Here is a 20,106-nt window from a genome sequence, read left to right on the forward strand (position 1 = left end):
GTTTTTGGTGCCTAATTATTCACAAATTTCAATGCCACACTCACACACAACCAAAACAATACGCCAACGAAAGATCAAACAAAATCATGTAATCCAACTTTCTAATACTGATAAAAACAAAACAAAAAAAAAACAAAACTTTCTAATTCTAAGACTCAAGATCAACCACCTCAATATTATTAATGTGTTAAACATCTGATTAGAAATAAGACGAATTAATAATATATAAATGAATATACGAACTTCATTTTATAAGCAGTGTTTAATGTTATAAGATTAAAATAAATTTAAAATTCACATTTTAATATGATATCAGACTTGTGAATTGAGAATTGAGGCAACAATATATCATTAAAGACAAATCTTATTTTATAGACCGATATTACAAGAAATTTGCAACTTTGAATAGGTTCAAGAAAGTTTCTTTGACATGAAGTGGTAGAAAGATTATTGGCGTGTGTGGGAAGATCGGAACAGAGGCAAAGTTTTTTTCCAATGGTCCAAAATGATTTGAAATAATATCTACTACAGTACAATTATATAAGGGTAGCCTAGCCTTCATAACCACACTAATTAATGAACTTACCAAAACCTTGTAATAGGAGTAAACTCCAATTAGTTATAAGAGAATAGAGAGTAATGGATGTTATACAAAAGAACCTAACCATGATCTAAAGTAGACAAAAATGAAGACTCACCCAAGAAAGTAATAGAGTGCATGAAAGTGACATTACATACTGTGGGCAATGACCCAGTCAGAAGAGTAAAGAAAGCAGGGATTTTAGTTGGAGATTGAGGAGGAGAAACTGTAATAACCAAGTTGTTTCTTCTTATCAAGCTGCATATTTATACCAATTAATAATCATAATTTAATACTAGCTAGTTAGACTTCAGATTCTCTACGAATTCTTTTGATAATATCCTCTACTGAATATTAAAAATACACTGTATTAATATTTTAAATATCTTTTTAATATATTTTAAAACGTTAAAATAAGTGATAATTAATTTATTATGAAAATACGATAAAGGCACAGTAGAAGAGAGAGCAAAAACAAAACCACCAGCACATAATCCAAATTCGTTAGTTACCAAATGTGCATAACTTCATTCATGACTTATAAATGCATTTCAATTCCTATGAACTGGTTATTATATTTATCAGTTCTTGGTTTGCATACTTTGTCAATCAATGACCAAATCTTCATTGATCAGTGAAACTGTTTTGTTAACACTATATAAGTAAGACTTATTCAGAAGAACTTTCTATAACCACTTTTAGGAAGAGAAAATGAAAAAAAAAAAGTCGTATTTTTGTAACTTAAAAAATATATAACTGCAAGAATTGAAAAGTTTTAATCTTTGAAGTGTAATATGTATATTATTTTGAATAATCTACCAAGTTATTGCATTAGTAACCACTAAAATAAACTAGTAAGTTATTTAGGTTGCTCCTTGAATTACTCGTAGTTGCTACTCGAACTACCCCTTTTCAATTATCTTAGTCATTACTAGTTTGTTATGTATATTAAAAACTTTAATTCGGTCTAAGCAATCTGTTAATTGAATTAGCATTTCTTAATTTAAAATGTGGATTCAAAAAATTTTGTCTAACCCACATATTAAAGATTTTCTACATTAATTGAATGAGCAATCTCGATTTTAAAGGTTTTCTACATTAATTGAATTGGCATATGTTAATCTAATATGTGGGTTAAAAAGTTTTTATTTAAGATTGTCTCATCGGGCTTTGTAGTATGAAAAATATAATATCAATAAATAAAAAGGTATAAAGTAATTAAAATAAAAATCTAAAAAATATATAAAGAGTTTAAGTAATTTTGCTATGGTTGTTAGGTGGTGATATGTCACTTTGATTTAGAGTGAAAATATGGATTAGATACACCCTACAAATGTTTCTAGGTGACTTAATATGGAAATTATGTTACTGTTTTTGATAAATAGTTTTTTTATTAAGCAATTCATACCTAGATTTGTTGAAAAACCGACGTACATGTTCAAATTCTAAATCTAATATTGAACATATAGAGAAGTGTTTTTGTAAAGAAAAAGGTTTTTTATATCATTGATTATTTAACAACTCTTATAAAAATAAAATTGTTTTATAAAATTGTCTTAATAAAAGTTAATTTCATATCTCTAGAAGAAAGAGAAAGTGAATAATAATAAACGATAATGTTAAATAATAATAAAAAAAGATGTGGTGTCAAAATATCTGCATCTAAAAAATTTTAAATACAAATAAAAATCAAACAATTCGTAATGTAATAATATCTTCCTTGCTTTTTTACCTCTATAAATATCGGAGAGTTAGGATAATTACAAATTAATAAAATTAACGCAAAGATGATTTATGTATACCTCCTTAAGTAATACATGTATTCATAAAAATGTTGTAATGTTACAAAAATAAAGAGTTTACAAAATCATTATCATTTTAAAAAGAAATATATATAAAGTATATATATTCATTAACTATGCAATAAACTTTACTATGGATTCACTCATATAATAAATATAATCACATTATATTTTTACATAAATAAAAAATGATAAGATAATATTAATAATTATATATAAATCAATCATAAATGAGTCTTAATATAAAATCGTAACCATTTCATTACTTATAGATCAACACATGAGTTCAACATAAAAGATATTCAACAAGGAATATATCTTTATGTTTTCATAAATATATATATATTATATCCTAGTTTTCATAAATCAATAATATATATTATATGTTCTAATAAAAAAGATTAATATCTAACAGATTCTAAACTCTTCTGGTTAGCAATTTTAGGTTTCAGAAATCAAAGTAAATTCAGTGTATTCTATTCAAATACATAAATGTGTTAAATGTAAAATAAAATTCCTCTCCAAGTTTCTTACCACTTAAGATCTAAATCTATATGTATGATTTAAATGTTCATTGAAACTAGGATATCTCTATACTAAACTAAGGTTCACAAATATACAAATTTTGAATCACTATAATATTCGAAAGAATCTCTATTTGAGTCATATTTGAATCAGAAAGATGCTTAGAGAGAATGTCTAAATTTATATTATATGAAAAATACTTAAACCTTATATTACTAACTAGCTTTCAAACAAGTAATAATATAATTAACACACACAAAAAAAAAAAAAACTTTTTGAGAATAGAAAAAAGAAAATATTTTTTGTTAAAAAAATGTGCAAGGTTGAGTAGTAGTTCTCCTTAAATCTATATTTATCAATGGTTTAGGGTTTCTTACAAGACACGAAAGTAATTAATAAAAGACTTTATTACTTGTAGAATGTGTAGTTCCACATACCTCTATGATCTATAGAATATCTAACAACACCTCAACATTTCATTGAATTGCAATTACAATTTTCAACTAACCAAAAACACTTGTCAAACACTTCTATGTAGCTTAACTGCACATATTGTAATCATGAATGTAATAAAATAGAAAGAAAAAAAGATATGCAATTTTTTTCTTCTTCATTACTATATATACAACTTTAATTAAATGCAATTCAACTCCTTTCTAATTTTAAAAATCTAAACATTTGAACGGATAGAGTAGGCTGTTAGGATGTCTATTTTCATAATATATTAATCTTTTAATTTAAAAAAAAAAGTAGAAAACGTGTATTAATTATTTTTAAACTTAAATATGAAATAATTATCGTGTTTATGATTTTGGTTTGATGTAATTAAAAAAATTAGAGGGTGAAAATTGCATTGCATGATTACTTCTGCCGTAGTTACGGAAACACCACGGCGTGTTCCCCTGTCGTTTTAGGAACCTGCTAAAGGTACAAAATTTAGGGTTTTTTTTTTCATTTCAAAAATATTTTAATAAATTTTTATAATATTAGTTAATTATATTTAATTTTAGACATATTTTTAAATGATTATCATAAAAGTTAACATTCTTTTTCAATTTATATTTAGATTGTTGTAGTCTTTTGCTTATTAATTAATGTACTTAAATTGAATTATTTATTTAATATCTGACATGTATTTATCTTTGCTAGTTTATCCATAATTTGCAAATTATTCTTCATTAACTCAAAATAAATAACGAAAATGCAACCGATTAAAATTCAATTGAATTACACATATCTAAATCTTTAGAAATTAACCTATTCTTCAACCAGCAAGAAGATGATACTTTTTAAGATAAAAAAAAAAAAAATCAAAACAAGAGTAATCAATGTATAATTATTATGTAAATATAGAAGTCACATATTATCTCTCCTCGTAATGAAATTCAGTTATCTAATATAATCAGAAATGTATATTAAGTTAATTTAAAATTAGAAAAAAGAAATAGGTTATATAATTGATGAATGATGATGCAAGTGTATATTAAAAATAGGATGGATTTAACAGATGACAGGGACAGTCTTTTTGACATTATATGTAAAACAAAACAAAGCCAAATGTAATTTAGTTTACACTTTATGGATTTGGTTTTAGATAACAGTGAGGAGACCCTAAAGCTGTGTGTGTATTGAATAAAATGCATAATTGCCTGCATAATAAAATTGGTGTGTCTATGATTGAGTACCAAATGGAGTACAAACTCATGCGTTGGCATCTTTCTGGTTTTGTTTCTTTGTAGGTGCGGCAATAGCTATGTTATTCTGCATAATTTTATCATTTTTTCTGCATAACTCTATCATTTTTCTGCATAATTTATTCCTTCTTTCTCTCTACTCGCTACTTAATTTCACATTTAAAACTGGTTAACCAGTTTCAAGTTTCAACTGAAGCCGGCTTTTAGCTCACAACACAACACAAACACTCTCTGCACGTTCCTTCATCAAAAAAAAAGTTTCAAACTTTGCTTCACTTGAAACAAAAACCAGAAGGCATATCCTCTTTTAGCCATCCCTCTGATCCCGTTTTGTCCACTTTGGACCACTCAGTAAAGTTGCAAACTCAACATCCTCCTACCTTTTTTAATAATTCAAACCCCTCTTTATGGCATTCTTTTTCATTTCACTCTTAGATGCTTCTTTTATTGCATTCCTTGTTAGGTTTGAATCAATCAAATTCACTGCTCTGCTAACTTTTCCAACCATTTAAATCCTCTGCTGTACTCTCCTCTTTCTCTTATCAAACACTTTCCTTTTTTTCCTTTACCCTCTCACCCTTTCACCCTTCTTCCACCTTCCAAACTTTTTTTTCAACCAAATGGCCGTTGATCTTTGCTCAGAAAACTGCGGAGTTTCTTCCTCTTCCGTCAGTCCAAGAATCTCATTCTCACACGACTTTTCCCACTCTGATGTCATTCCCGTTGAGCAACTCCCTTTCAGATCAAATTTGAATTCCGGCATTGATTTTGATTTTTACGTGAGTGAGAGCTTCGAGCTTGAGTCATCTTCAGCTGATGAACTTTTCTCACACGGGAGGATCCTTCCCACTGAGGTGAAGAGAAAGAACGTTCCTGCAAAGCAAACGGTGCAATCGGCACCGAAGAATAATCCTCCATTGCCTCCTCCTTATGCTGCTTATGCTCCACCTAACACTATCTCAAAGAAAGAGAACCCCAAAGAAAGCAAGTGTTTGAACGATGAAGTGTACGAGAAGCAAAGTTCCAAGTCCTTCTGGATCTTCAAAAGAAGTAGCAGCTGTGGAAATGGACACAGAAGGAGCTTCTGTCCCTTGCCACTTCTATCGAGAAGCAATTCAACTGGGTCATCAACACCGAGTGTTAAGAGGAATAATCCACTCTCAAAGGAGGGTGTTGTGAATGTTAAGCCAAATTCCCAGAAACATTCTTCCACAAGGTTGACTCACCCCTACGTGGGTTATTATCAAAAACCTCCGTTGAGTTACAAGAATCATGGATCCTATGGTAGCAGTGTTAGAGTGAATCCTGTCCTGAATGTTCCTCCTGCAAACCTATTTGGTTTGGCTTCAATCTTCTCCGGCAATAGAGACAAGAGCAAGAGGCAGCATTAGTTTTCTTGGGGTCGGTCTATGTTGTTTTTTCTTAGGTTTACCAGTTACCATGTGAACTAGAAAAAAAAAATGAGGTATAGGTAAAACTTTGAATGGTGAATGGTTTTGCATCGTGAAGACAAAGTGGTACAAAGAGAGATGCGTGTGAAGGTGATGGACAAGAATGATATAATGCAAGCACATGTTTTGGGGCACAAAATGACAGGTAACTGTTGTTTTCGTGGCTGTACCTTGTTGTTCCTCTACTTTTGTTCTTTGGACTATGTGTAAATACATTGACTTTCATTTTAGTATCTCTTCTTCCTCTGTTACCCTGCATCTCTCTTTCTCTACATCGATAAGAGCCTAAATGGAAAAATTAATCATGCATTGTCTCATTCAGTCACGTCAGATTCTACAAAATTTACGTTCAAAGTAAATCTATGTTTAAAACCCAATCTTATTTATTTGGATAAAATATCCTTCATCTTAAGATTAGTCTTAATCAAAATCAATAATTCTTTCAAATGAACACGACGTGTTTCTCTTCTGCATTCAGTTGTTGTTGTTGGTGTTGCATGGATTCATTATTTTCAATAATAATGCTTTCTGACTAAATTTTTCATGATGATTGTTCGAAGTTTAATTTACAAGTTAAATCCCCTATTGGATGCTTTTTGGGTGGCTTCAAATAAGTCAAATTGAACTTCAATTCCCAACAAAATAAGGCATTACTTCATGTTTAAAAAGTAGTAAGTACCTTGAACTTTAAGGAACCAACTACACAAACATTCTTCCGAAGAAATCTTCAACTATTTTTGTTTTGAAGATATTAATTTGTTGAAGAAAAGAGAAAAAGGTTAACCCTTAATAATAAGAGGTGTTGAAGGAGTAAAGACAAGAAGAATAAGAAGAAGAAAAAGGCAAAAAAAAAAAAAAGCTTGAGACATAGTTGTAAAGAAAAGTTGATAGATGGAATAAAGAAGCATGAAAATGGACAAATAGAAAAGATGTGATTTTTATCCTTTCCTTTTTCCTTGCAAGGACAAATTCTGCGCTACTCAAACTTTGGTTCAAAAGTTTATTCAACAATGTGCTTTCAATCAACTAGGTACGTTCATTTTCAAGTCACTTCATACCATCATTATTCTTCGTCAATCTGCACAATTACCTGTTACTTTCAAAAATTTCATGACTTATAATAAGGTTGTGTTATTTTTTTGGAAAATGATATTTTCAGATTCAATTTTTATTCTTATTATTTATTTTTTGACGTGACGTAATTTATATGTATTATTAATTTTTTTAAAAAAATATAATAATAAATTAATCAATAAGTCATATTAAATTATATCTAAAAATAAAAGATAAGAGTCATAGTATTATTGTTTTTTTTTTATCTGACTGTTTTATTCTTTGAAAAAGTTCATAATTTATTTTCAACACATTTTGAATGCAGGTAAGTAATGTTACAAACTAAAATAGATTAAAATTTAGTATTTAATAAACAAATTTAATAAAAATGAAATTTAAAAATGTTAAATTTACAAAAAGTTTAAAATTGAATTAGAAAAATGAAAAGTAAATGAAGATGATTTATGATAATAAGAGAAGGATGATTGATGTGTGTGGAAAAGTAATGAAAGGATTTGTAGCAGTGGAAGGTAGAAGTCATATCAGATTGTGAAAAGAAGTAAAAGAAATGGAGATGCGAATTGCACACACTTTCTTGCCCAAAACCATCAATCATGTGACACTTTGAAATGAAGGTTGCAATGACAAAACATGGACGGTGGAAATCACATCTTATATAAATACTTCTTTCATACAAACTTTCTTCATTTTCTTCATAAATAATTTTTCGATTATAATAAAACTAAAATGTTTCTAACTTATTTTTATTTTGTTTCACTTACATTTTTTTCTTCGATCTTTAACCTTTTCTATTTTTACGTTTTAAAATTTGTTTCTGGCTTTTATAAAACATTTTTAGAAGTAAAAAAAACAATTTTTAATGAAATATTGTTGAAAATCTAATCTGGCTGTTTGAACTTAAAGATGGATTTTGAAAAGTAAATTTAGAAGGAAAACGAAGTGTATGTGAGATTGATTGGATTAAAAAAAAAATAGTTTTAAAAAAATTAAAAATTTATAAAATTTAGTAAATGATTTTCAAAAAAAATTGAAAATCTAATCTTTCTATTTGGGTTTGAAGATGGATTTTAAAAAGTAAATTTAGAAGAAAAGTGAAGTGCATGTGAGGTTGTTTAAATTAACAGAAAGACATTAAAAAAATTAAGAAATTTAAATTTAAAATTTATGAAAATTAGTAAATGGTTTAGAAATTAAGATTTAAGATTTAGGATCGAAAATAAAATGTATAATTTCATTATTTAAGGTTTTGAATTTGATATAATATCGATTCTTATATATGAATTCAACTCATATTTTATTATTGCGTCTCTCTGTATCCTCTTTGTAAAAAATCAACATCAAAAGAGGAAAGTTAAATATGAACATTATTTTAAAAGTCATTATCAATTAAAAAAAAATCATAGATCCCGGTTTAACTTAATTTAACATCAAATTTTTAAAAAGTTGCTTTTATATTTAACATTTTTGTAATTTAATATTATATTTAAATATAGTATATTTAGAATTGTGTGTGCAAAGCTTTTTCAGACCATTAATTTTGTTATTTCAATTTTTTTGTAAATTTGATCTTTACTATATTTCTTTTGTATACATATGACTTCAGTGCAAAACTTTTTCAGACCATTAACTTTGTTGGTTTATAATGTTGTAAATTTGATGTTACTATCTTTCTTTTATATACATATTGAAACCTAAATACAAATTCGGCTTAGATCAAAATTTTCTCTTGGATGACACTATTATTTTAAAAAAATTTACACTAATAATATTCATTCCTATTTACATGAAAATATACGTATATATAGTGTGAACGTAGTGTTGCATTATTAAATTTATCATATTAGCAAATTAGTACATTGAATTGATGCAAGGACCAATATCTTAAAAAATAAATACTTTAAGTATCACAATGAAAAATTTTAGATTGAAAAAGAAAACGATACAATTGGTTTTTTAGTGAATTAAAATAATTTTAACAATTCAGTTTGATATTTTGTTTTGTAAAAGTTCAATTTTAAGAATTTTAACTAAAATAAAATTAATCATAATATACTTAATTAAAAACTCTCAAACAAAAAGGAGAAAAAACTAAAACTACACCTGATTACCGGAAAACTTATGAGGAAGGCATCAACTTATATTGACAGTTCAGTTTTGCAGGTCACTTCCATTACATTTTTTTTTTACTTCAGGATTATTATTATTATTATTATTATTATTATTATTATTATTATTATTATTATTATTATTATTATTATTATTATGGGTTAAATATAAATTTTAAAATTAGATAATTTCGAAATTTTGGACCAATATAATCCTAACAAAATACGTGAATTTGATGTTTGGTACATATTTCATGATTGTATTTGATGTTCTTTATATTGTTTGACACATTTTTTTAATGTTAAGTCAAATATTATTATGAAACACGTTTAAAATGTCAAATAAATTTAATAAAATTTGATTAAAATGACTAAATTTACATATTTTGAAAAATGAAGGACTAAATTGGTCCAAAATTTTGGAATGGAATAATTCCAAATTTACTGAAAGGACCAAAAACATATTTAACCTATTATTCTTATTATTATTATTATCATCCTAAGAAAAAAATTATATAAATATTTTCTTAATAAAAAATGTTTTAATACATATGTCATATTTCTAAAGTTAAAAATAAAAATAAAAATTCATAATATATCCCATATTAAAATATTGTTTTTATTAATAAAAAATTCATATAAATATCTGGTATATATTGATAGATAGCTATCACGTTCTATAAAATTTATCTACTGAATTAGCTTATATAAAATGAAATGCAAAATAATTTATTGTTTCCTCTAAAATTGGTAGCACTGTACATGTGGACGAAAGATATGTGTAATTTAAGTCGGTGCAAGTTGAATGTTTTTCCATGTGCATATTAATTTTTTTTTCTTGTATAAACCATACCTATTCTGTATCAATACTATTCTAATTATACAGAATTATCTTTAACAACAAAATCCCTTCCAAAAATATTTAAAATATTTATGTATTCGGAATTTAAATCGGAGAATATTAATAAGGATATAAATACTTGATTTTTTTTTTTTGTTTGTTCACAAAATGAGTAAATTATACAATCAAAATAGGAACAAAAATAGTAAGCAATGTATATGATGTGATGGGTATGCAGGTAGTTCAGACAAACACATGACTTGAAGAGTATAGTGTGCCCTACCGTGCTGGTAACGAAAACCTCTTATCAACATCAAATACAAAAATTTAATTAATAATTTAATTTATATATTTAGGTTTTTGGCTCGTCTTTTATTATTATTATTTTTAATTATTTATTAAAATATATTTATTTTTTTTGTAAAAAAAAGTTATTATTGATATTTAAATTAAATTGACGTTAACTTTAAGAGTGTTACACATATAAATCTAAGTCTAAAATTTATGACATTTTCCATTTAAAAGTACCATGTGACAAAATTATGGATTTTGACAAATTATACTTTTTTAAAGGATGTTAACATTAATCTAACAAAAAAAAAAATCATATTAATTTCTTTTACGAAAGATAGACTTCATCGAATAAAAATAAATATAAAGACCACAATATTAAATTAAAAGTCTAAATATATATAAAAACAAAATTACTGATTAAACTAAAATACAAATGAAATTCAAAAGTTTATATTATATATTTTTATTCGTATATTATCTAATTGAGTATTTGATATATGTGAATTTATTGAAATCAATATAATTGCAGTCATAATATCACAAAAAAAATTACTTTTTGATTTAGGATTAGTAACAAAAATTACTCTTTGATACTAAAATATTGGTTGAAAAAAAAAATGGTTGGACAAAAGAAAACAATGCATGTATCTATCTTCTTCGATCCAAATTCTTGACACTAACAGGTCATAAACTATTGTCACCCAAGTCTAAGACCAACAGCATGTGATATCTTATTCATATGCTGAGTACAACAGACACAGTACATAGAACTCTTCTGTCTCCATTTCATATTGCTAAGGATGTAAGCATAATGTGAAGTTAATAATCACAAAATAATTTCATTCTAAATCAATAACATAATTACTTGACTTAAAGTTTGATAAGAAAGACTAATATGCTTAAACACAGTGATGAAAAGAAAAATTAATGTATGCATATAAAATATGGAATTTATGAAAGTCATAAAAAATCTCTTTTGTGTTGTTATGTAAAGAAAAAATTATTCCAACCTGTACAAATATTCTTAGTCCATCTTTCATCTTGGGTCTTGCTTTTCACAATCATGTTGTGATCCTGTCTCTCTTTATATTGATGCAGTTTTATAAATTAGGATGGGTAACATCCATAATGTACCATTAATAAATGAATAATACAGTACATGTCCTCTTTGACTTTTCCTCCTGTATCATTGCACTGATATTTTTTATTTTTACATCCTAAGCATATTTTACTTAATCTATTATAAACTAATATAAGTGTAATTATATTTGCTTGGATGGTAACTATTGGATTGATGAATATATTTTTTAAGTCCATATCATTAGGGTATGTCTTAGAATAGGTGTGTGGTTATTTAATAAATTTATTGTATACTAAGGATGTTTCTTACTTAAAACATTTTAAGTTTATTTGACTTTTTTTTCTTTTCTTGTAGTGAAATACGGTGAAATTTAGGTTAAATTGTTACTTTGAGAATGTAATTAGGAAGTTTGGGAGTTTTGTCTGTGTTGTAAGAATTTTCACATATTATTATTTTGGTTAAAATACTCTTTTAGTCTATATTTTTGTTGAAAAATCTCAAATAGGTCCTAAGATTTTTTTTAGTCTCAATTAGATCCATATTTTTGAAAATGTGTAACAATTAGGCCCATTTCGTTAATATGATGTTAACGGTATTAAGGACATGCCACGTGTCAGCTCCTCATTTTTTTGAAGTTTTATATTGAATTTTTTATTTTTTTAATTTTTTAATTTTTTTTTTGAAAATTATTCATGTCACGTGTCACATCAATATTGTGCCACGTGTCAAGTCAGTAAGGTGACACGTGTCAAGTCATTGTTTGAATCTCAATTTGGTCCATATATTTGTTATTTTAATTATATTTTAGTCCATTTTTTTTTAATTTTCAATTTCATCTTCTCCAAATTGAGATCAAATTTAACTTTTATATAAATTTTATAATGATATTTTTATTAAACAATTTTAATAATATTAATTTTATTTTATATTTTGTTTTAAAATTTTAAAATATTTATTTTAACTTGTTACAAAATTGTTTTAAATAATTTATATACAAATGTTAGAGTTGGTTTAAAAATAAAAAATTTATAAATTTAAATATAAAATTTTAAAACAATTTTGTAAAAGGTTAAAATAAATATATTTAAAATTTTTTTAAAAAATGGACTGAAATGTAATAAAAATAACAAATATATGGACCAAATTGAGATTCAGATAATAATTTGACACGTGTCACCTTACTGATGTGACACGTGGCACAATATTGACGTGACACGTGGCATGAATAATTTTCAAAAAAAAATAAAAAATTAAAAAAGAATTAAAAAAAAAATTATAAAAAATTATAAAAAAATCAAAAAAATGTGGAGTTGACACGTGGCATATCCTTAACACCGTTAATATCATACTAACGGAATGGGCCTAATTGTTACACATTTTCAAAAATATGGACCTAATTGAGACTAAAAAAAATCTTAGGACCTATTTGAGATTTTTCAACAAAAACATGGATGAAGGGAGTATTTTAACCTATTATTTTTTTAGTGGTTTTTCTCTGTATTTGAAATTTTTACATTTTGTTCTTGTGTTGATTGTGTTGCTTATATTTATTTGTTTGTGGAGTGATTGAGTAGGAAACATTGATTTTTACCAACAAGTGGTATCAAGAGTCTTTGGTTGGGTAGGATTTTTTCTTAACATCAAAATTATTAATTCCTTGCTAGAGAATCATCCTTGGTTGCAATGATATTTGCAAGGGCGGTCAAGTGTGACATGGATAAATTTAATGGAAGGATCAACTTTGGCTTGTGGCAAACTCAAGTCAAATATGTGTTGATACAATTCTGGATTGCACAAGACTTTAAAAGGAAAAACTTCTAAATTGGAGGAAGAGAAGTGGGACTTGAAGGCTTATATCAGGCAAAGAGCATCTCAAATCGGTTGTTGTTAGAGAAGTTTCATAACCTACGCATGAGTGATGATACAAAAATCTCTAATCATCTTAGCAATTGTCTCTAAACTAGAGATGATTGGAGATAAGATTGAAGAAGAAGATGTAGCTCTAAGGCTCATTTGGTCTCTTCCGTCTTCTTACGAGCTTATCAAGCCAGTCTTGATGTATGAAAAGAAAACCTTGACCGTTAATGAAGTTGCTTGTAAGATTTATTTTGAAGAAAGGAGGATGAAAAGTGATGAAAACATGTCAACTAACTCTATAATCACCGTTAGGAGTGGAACACATGTGAACAAGAACTACAAGAAAAAAGTAATATATTGGAAATGTGGAAAATCTAGGCATCTAAAGAAAAATTGTCCAAATGGAGGAACATCATGGAAAGATAGTCATATTTAAAAGGAAGAAAGAGCTTTTTACATTATTATTCCAATTGAACCTGTTATGTGGACGATGAGGGAAAGCAAACCATGAGACCAGATGAAATTGATCTTGATAAGTATGGAACTGATTCATACACATATATTTTGATATATCGATTCCAGAAAAAGAAAACAAGGAATTGATCCTATACTATAATGTAAAGTAAAAATTGATTCTTATTTAAGTTTTACAAAATAAAATTTCTCTTATATATTGTATTTCTGGTACATCTTGCATTTTCTTATTAGCTTTTTCGAACATAGATCCTAAAATATATTGAGAGTTCGTGTTTCTATTGGCTCTTATTCTGTCATGGGTTGAAACCAAATCTAACGTGAATCTGTAGCAGATTTGTGTGCAGTCTAAATCTAACATCGTAAAAGATAAATCATTGGAATCCAATTAGTATATAAGAACAGTTAAGAACAACGATGATTCGATTGGACACTCTATAAAACTTCACTTTCAGGCACTCTTCTTGTGACCACACTACTTTATTCACTACCACACACATATTTTTACCTTTGTTACTGTTTTGCCCTTCTTTTGAACATGGGTCCACCAAAACTCACGTGTAACTTCTATACTTTGTTTCATTTTTTTTATTCAACACCACCTTTTACTTCATAATAGTTACCATATATAGCCAACAAACAATGCATTTCACTCACTGTCAACAATATATTTTAATTATTACTACTTTACAATTTATTCATAAATTAACATAATATGATGAATCGATTAATTTCATAAAATGCTTAGAAAGATTTTAACCCCAAAAGTGTAGCACATTACACTGTGCATTCTGCATTCTCACACCCTTTTCTTGGTGAAATAATTGGTAATAATAACGGAAAAGAAGGAAAAAAAGTTTAGAATGATTAATGGTATCCTTTTCGAACTTTATGCCATTGCAAAGTGTTCTGCTTCAGTTTCATCACTCATTCCTACAAAAGATAAATGCTCTTTGTTACTTATCAAAACTTATCTACATATATGCCGTTTTTCTTTGGTTAAATATGTTTTTTTAACTTCAATTTTATACCAATTTAATTTTTTATTTCTAGAAATGTGTATGTTTACTTTTTTTTATTAAATTTTATTAAATTTATTTGACAGTTTAAACACATTTTATGATAATATTTAAGTTAACATTGAAACATAGATATATCAAACGGTGTAAATAATTCAAATACTATCATAAAATATATTTGAAATGTCAAATAAACTTACCAAAATTTAATTAAAAAAATTAAATTCAAATACTTTTAAAAATGAAAGATTAAATTAATCAAAAATTTTGAAAAAAAATTAAATTGGTTAAAATTTTGGAAAAAAGATTAATTTTAAATTTTACTTGAAAGAAAAATATATTTAAATTTTTTTTTTTTTATAAATTTAGATGAGTGTGATGAAAAAAGAGCGTAAAGCATATGTCACGGTGACAAGAAAGAGCGAGTGGAATGAGGGCGCGTGAATTAGAAGCATGAAAAGCGATGAATTGGCGCCCCCATAGCGCAGAATAGCAGAGAGACGTAGACCCAACGTTACCCAACAAACCAGACCACTGTTCCCTGTTTGTTGTCCCGATGACGAAAATATTAATATTTTTGGGTGTGTTGACCGATGCTTGCATGCGCATGGGTGTCCCAGTTGTCTGGTTCGCCTTATCCTATGCACCCATGACACACTCTCTTATTCCCACGCGCCTCACTACCATAACCACAAGAACCTTACCTTACCTTAACTTTTTGGTTTGCAGTAGCATTAGCAGCATTGGTGCTGCTTGTGATTTAACTTGCCATGTAATTGTATTACTGTTCTGGAAGGGTATTTGCCTTTTCTTTTTTCTGTGTGCCTTGTGACGGTGTCGTTTTTTGCATCAAGAGTTGCTTTCTGCCTCAGTCTTTTCGTGGCTGTCACAGAGGTCGAGCAGAGTTGTTCCCATGTCTTTTGTGGATAACATTATTGTACCTTGTTTCCATAAGTGAGAGTCAGGTTTTGCAACTGGGTACCTAAAGGGAAGAGAAAGCTGCTTTCTTTTTTCCTCTTTTTTTGTTTTGTTTTCTTGGCCAGGGAATGTGAAGAAGTTCTTTTCTCATCGGTGTGAAAGAGAGAGAGAGAGAGAGAGAGTTTTCTGAAAACTGAATGCGTTTTTTGGTTTTAACAATGTAGAGTAGAGTAGAGAAGAACGACACCCTTTGCTGAGGAAGGTGGTTTTGACTTTTGGTTCCATTACAGTGTCGGTGGTTCTGGGGAGTGTTGCAGAAATGAATGATTCCACGGCGAAGAATTTGGCCATCACGGAGAGGAAGGTGCAGCAGAAACCGGGTGGTTGTGTTGGCATTTTCTTTCAGCTCATTGATTGGAAGAGGAAACTCTCCAAGAAGAAGCTCTTCTCCAAGAAGCTTCTTCCTCCTGGTTAGTTTCTTAGTAAATCTACGTTCATACGATGTAATAGTATTATTCAGTATGATATGAATTTGGCCTGAAATGTGTTCTTGGTTTGTGGTGACTGATATGTGTTCTTGTTGTTGAGTGTTTATCAGCTCGTGCGAAAAAGTTCAAGGGGGATGAAAAGATGCCAAATTCCAAGATTCACTTGGTAACATTCTATGCTTGAGTGGTTGTATGAATTCTTTTTTTCTATTCTGTTCAGTGTTTGGCGCTAACGATTGTTTCGTTTGGGTATTGTGGCTATGTTCAATATGCAGATTGCTAATGAGAACAGTGGAGGTTTCCCAAGTGCTAATAAAAAAGGTGGGAATCATGGCGTAGATGTAGAGCAGAAGAGTGAAATGCGAGTTCCGAGTCTGGTAGCCAGGTTGATGGGTCTAGAATCTATTCCGACCGCTCAGCGAGATAAGTCCAAGAAAGCGTTGTGTGCTGATGAGAAGAACGAGTCTTTGGGTGGTGAGCATTGTGAGTTGGAGAGGCAAGGCATGGGTTTGGAAATGGGAGTTGTGAAGCATGATTCAAGACCTCAGAAGCTTCAGAAAACCGGGTCCTATGAGAGAAGGGCAGTGACTAGATTTGGAGCTGAGGCTTTCCAAATTAAGAATGTATTATCACGAGGAAGAAAGTATCATCACCATCATCATCATCATCCGAAGCTTGCTTCTTCTTTGAAGAGCCCGAGAATTCCTTCCGGAAAGAGTGCTTCTCGAAGCTCTAGGTTAATAGGAGCAGCTACTAAAATTTTGGAGCCTGGACTGCAAAGCAGAAGTAGGGCCAAAGGTTCTCTTACATACACTGCTTCCATGTACCCTCCCAAGACTGGTATTATGACCAATGATGTGCAAAATCAATCTTGTTATGAAGCTGGCTCTTGCAAGCAATTGATGGAGCAGACCTCTTGCAAAAACTGTGGTAATCTGCTAGATGTAGTTGACTGCAGGCTTGAGGTTGGGGGAGAGCCACTGGATCCTCCACCCGTTGTTTCAGATGTGATCACAGCTACCTCTATGGAATCATCAGAGAAGAAGGGAAAGTCATTCACTTCCCTTGGACATGACAGAGATGTAGTTCTTCTGAGAAGCCAAGAAAAGTTCATTTCTCTTGATACTGAAGAGAAGGGGAAAAATAATGCACATAAATCATGGAATGAGCCCACTGTTAGAAGATTGTCAATGCCCCATGATTGTCTACCTAAATGGAATTCATCTTGCCAACCATCAAGGACCCTGGAGGATGATGCATCTTCTTTTCGCCCAAAACACAAAACTCAAACACAAGAACAGATGTTAAGCAGTGAAAGATATTCATCTGGATCTACAATGAGCGATATGCAAGTAAAAGGGGTGTCATCATCTACGAGTGATATGAATGGTGCTAAAGACTTTGTTTCTATGAATAGAAGTCTTACTGGTCGAACAAGGACAAGATCACCAACCAAAGCTGATAGTTCTAGATTTGACCTAGAGAGAAAACCGTACAGTCGACAGCATAATTCTTTGTCTCACGTAAGAACATTAGAGAGAAAAAGAAGGATCCCACATGCCACTCAACTAGAAGGCACAGGTTCTGTTTATTCAGTTGGTGCAAAACAGAGAAATCTCCATTCTAATGGATTGGGTGGCAAAAGGAGGGACTCCAGTGCTTCTTCCTTGAACAATTCTATTATAAAAAATAAACAAGTTGCTCAAGGAGAACGAGTTATTAAGGTTAAGGACAACAAGATCAATGATGTAGTGTCATTTACATTTAATTCCCCCCTGAAGCAAAAGATAGGAATAACTGCCGAGAGGGAAGAGACAAGCACTGACAATGAGAGTATTAAAAGGCCTAAACCCTTGAGAGTTGATGCTTTAGGTGCCTTTCTAGAACAAAAATTGAAGGAATTGACCTCTCAAAGGGACGAAGAATTGGCTACAGGTGTTCCGCCTAAAAAATCAAGTGCCATGATTCTTCAAGAGCTGATATCTGCTTTAAGTTCAGAGCATTTGATCTGTCATGATGGTCATCATGTGTTTAATGAAAATGTTGGTTTGCATGTAAGTCTTTTCTGTCTATATTGTCTCACTGCTTCAAAATTTAGATTCTCCTGTCATTTTGCATTTGTTATCAATCATCTTTTTATAATATCCAGTTGCTCAATTTCATTGTGAATTTGTAGTCAATGTTATCTACGTGTCTTGAGTCTAAGCAAGAAAATATAATTAGATGGTACTGCAGCTTGAAATGCTTTTATATCTTATTTATGATTATGTTTATGAGCATTCTCCATTTGTGGCTATTTGTGTCAGTATAAATGACAGACTGCGGCAATGGAGGGAGGGTGTCACATTTTTTTTCTCTTTCATTTGCATCAAATTATCGTCTGGTATCTTACTATATTGTTTATTATTCGTCCTGTGTATAGAAAAGGAAGGAACATGTTATTTTTTAGTATAGTGAGGCATACTAATGGAACATGGTATCAGATGTACTAAACTTTGTGCTGTAATTCTCATATGCTTTTGGCCCATTGGTGGAAAATTGGAATTCTGACATGATCTTTGCTTTATTTTCTTCTCAGTATGGGGAAAAACAAGAAAGGTTATTAGGAACCTCTTGCAATGGTAATCATCTCAGTCCTGGATCTGTTTTGGAAGCTTCCTTTTCTTCCAGTAGTCTGGATGAAAGCTCAGGTAAAGAAGAGTTTCAATAAACGTGATTTATGAAAAAAACAAAAAATTCTGTGTATACATTTATTAAAGCCATGTACTTTTGACCAAGTTTCTCTTTTTGATGTGTATGGCCTTTGATTTAATTCCAGGGCATGGTTTTCACCCTGATTCCATGAATCACTCATGTTGTGGTCAACTAGAACATGATACCGAACTTTCAGATTCTGCAACATCCTTTACCAAAGGGAAGATAGGTGAGATACTGAGTGATCTTGTCAGCCAACTTCCCAGGGCATTGGAAAGTTTGCACACTTATGGGACAGAATTAACAATAAGCAAGCTTAACCATGTGAAGGATATTCTCTTGCATGCTGAGTTGGTGCTTGGAATTACAACTGATCGCAGACAGGATGAAGGGCCACAACTCATAATTCATCGGTTTCTCGTTGATGATCTTGAGAGCATGACTAGTGATACCATGTGGACAGATTTGAGTTGTGATGATTCTAAACAGAGAAAGGAACTGAAGGGTTTTCTCCTTGATTGTGTTGTGGAATATCTAGAATCAAACTGCAGCCTTTATTTTAACTCTGGATTCAGGGCATGGACAAAGTTACCCTTATGCATGAGAGCTGAGATGTTGGCTAAAGAGGTGAAGAGGGAGATCAACAAGTGGTTATCTATGGTTGGGATGGTACCTGATGAAATAATAGAATGGGAAATGAGCCACTCCTTGGGGAAATGGACTGACTTTGGTATTGAAGCATGTGAGGCTGGTGTTGATATAGATGGGGACATACTTCAGATTTTGGTTGATGAAGTTGTTGAAGACCTTGTAGGTTCCACTCATGGCTCCATCACCTTCTAAAGTTCCATTTTGCTGATCATGCAACATCTCACTAGTCATTTCTCTGGCGAGATGTAATCTAACAAGGTGTATTTTTTGTACAAATAGGATTATGTTTTGGGCTCTCTGAATTAGTGGACAAAATAACGTCCAGTGACCAAGTTTTTATTTTTTTTCAATTATATATGGCTGTGATTTGCGTAGTTTAGACACAAAAATATGAGTTAATGCATTGATAGCCAAGCCTTAAATCAAATATTAGTTAATGATGCTTTGATGACGAAAAGACAAACATCAAGGGGTGGATTGAACAAGGAGTGTGTGTTTGATTGAATCTTACTTATAATCTAGTTAAGTTTACTCTAAACACTTGAATAAATATTTTAG

The 20,106-nt window shown here is 29.8% G+C and overlaps 2 protein-coding genes across 2 annotated transcripts; both read left to right on the forward strand.

Moving 5' to 3' along the window:
• Nucleotides 1-4,585: 4,585 nt before the first annotated feature.
• On the forward strand, nucleotides 4,586-13,982 carry LOC114184077 (uncharacterized). The gene is made up of 3 exons (XM_085673087.1): nucleotides 4,586-6,197; nucleotides 7,016-7,082; nucleotides 13,112-13,982. Exon 1 carries the CDS (start codon nucleotides 5,222-5,224, stop codon nucleotides 5,990-5,992), a length of 771 nt encoding a protein of 256 aa, XP_085529213.1. The 5' UTR covers nucleotides 4,586-5,221; the 3' UTR covers nucleotides 5,993-6,197; nucleotides 7,016-7,082; nucleotides 13,112-13,982.
• A 1,513-nt stretch (nucleotides 13,983-15,495) lies between these two features.
• TRM22 (DnaA initiator-associating protein) lies at nucleotides 15,496-19,975 on the forward strand. The gene is made up of 5 exons (XM_028072583.2): nucleotides 15,496-16,185; nucleotides 16,314-16,369; nucleotides 16,479-18,257; nucleotides 18,782-18,893; nucleotides 19,022-19,975. The coding sequence occupies exons 1-5, from the start codon at nucleotides 16,035-16,037 to the stop codon at nucleotides 19,738-19,740; spliced, it is 2,817 nt and encodes a 938-aa protein (XP_027928384.1). The 5' UTR covers nucleotides 15,496-16,034; the 3' UTR covers nucleotides 19,741-19,975.
• The last annotated feature ends 131 nt before the right edge of the window (nucleotides 19,976-20,106 follow it).

This window comes from Vigna unguiculata, chromosome 5, assembly GCF_037176805.1.
Source record: "Vigna unguiculata cultivar grain cowpea cultivar isolate G323 ecotype 2 chromosome 5, ASM3717680v1, whole genome shotgun sequence".
NCBI lineage: Eukaryota > Viridiplantae > Streptophyta > Magnoliopsida > Fabales > Fabaceae > Vigna > Vigna unguiculata.

What these genes read in the sequence shown, in the direction of transcription:
- TRM22 (XM_028072583.2), top strand. Translation starts at nt 16,035, where the DNA reads ATGAATGATTCCACGGCGAAGAATTTGGCCATCACGGAGAGGAAGGTG. An exon ending in CAAGAAGCTTCTTCCTCCTG is followed by an intron (nt 16,186 to 16,313) that starts GTTAGTTTCTTA and finishes AGTGTTTATCAG; the next exon opens with CTCGTGCGAAAAAGTTCAAG. An exon ending in TAGTCTGGATGAAAGCTCAG is followed by an intron (nt 18,894 to 19,021) that starts GTAAAGAAGAGT and finishes ATTTAATTCCAG; the next exon opens with GGCATGGTTTTCACCCTGAT.
- LOC114184077 (XM_085673087.1), top strand. Translation starts at nt 5,222, where the DNA reads ATGGCCGTTGATCTTTGCTCAGAAAACTGCGGAGTTTCTTCCTCTTCC.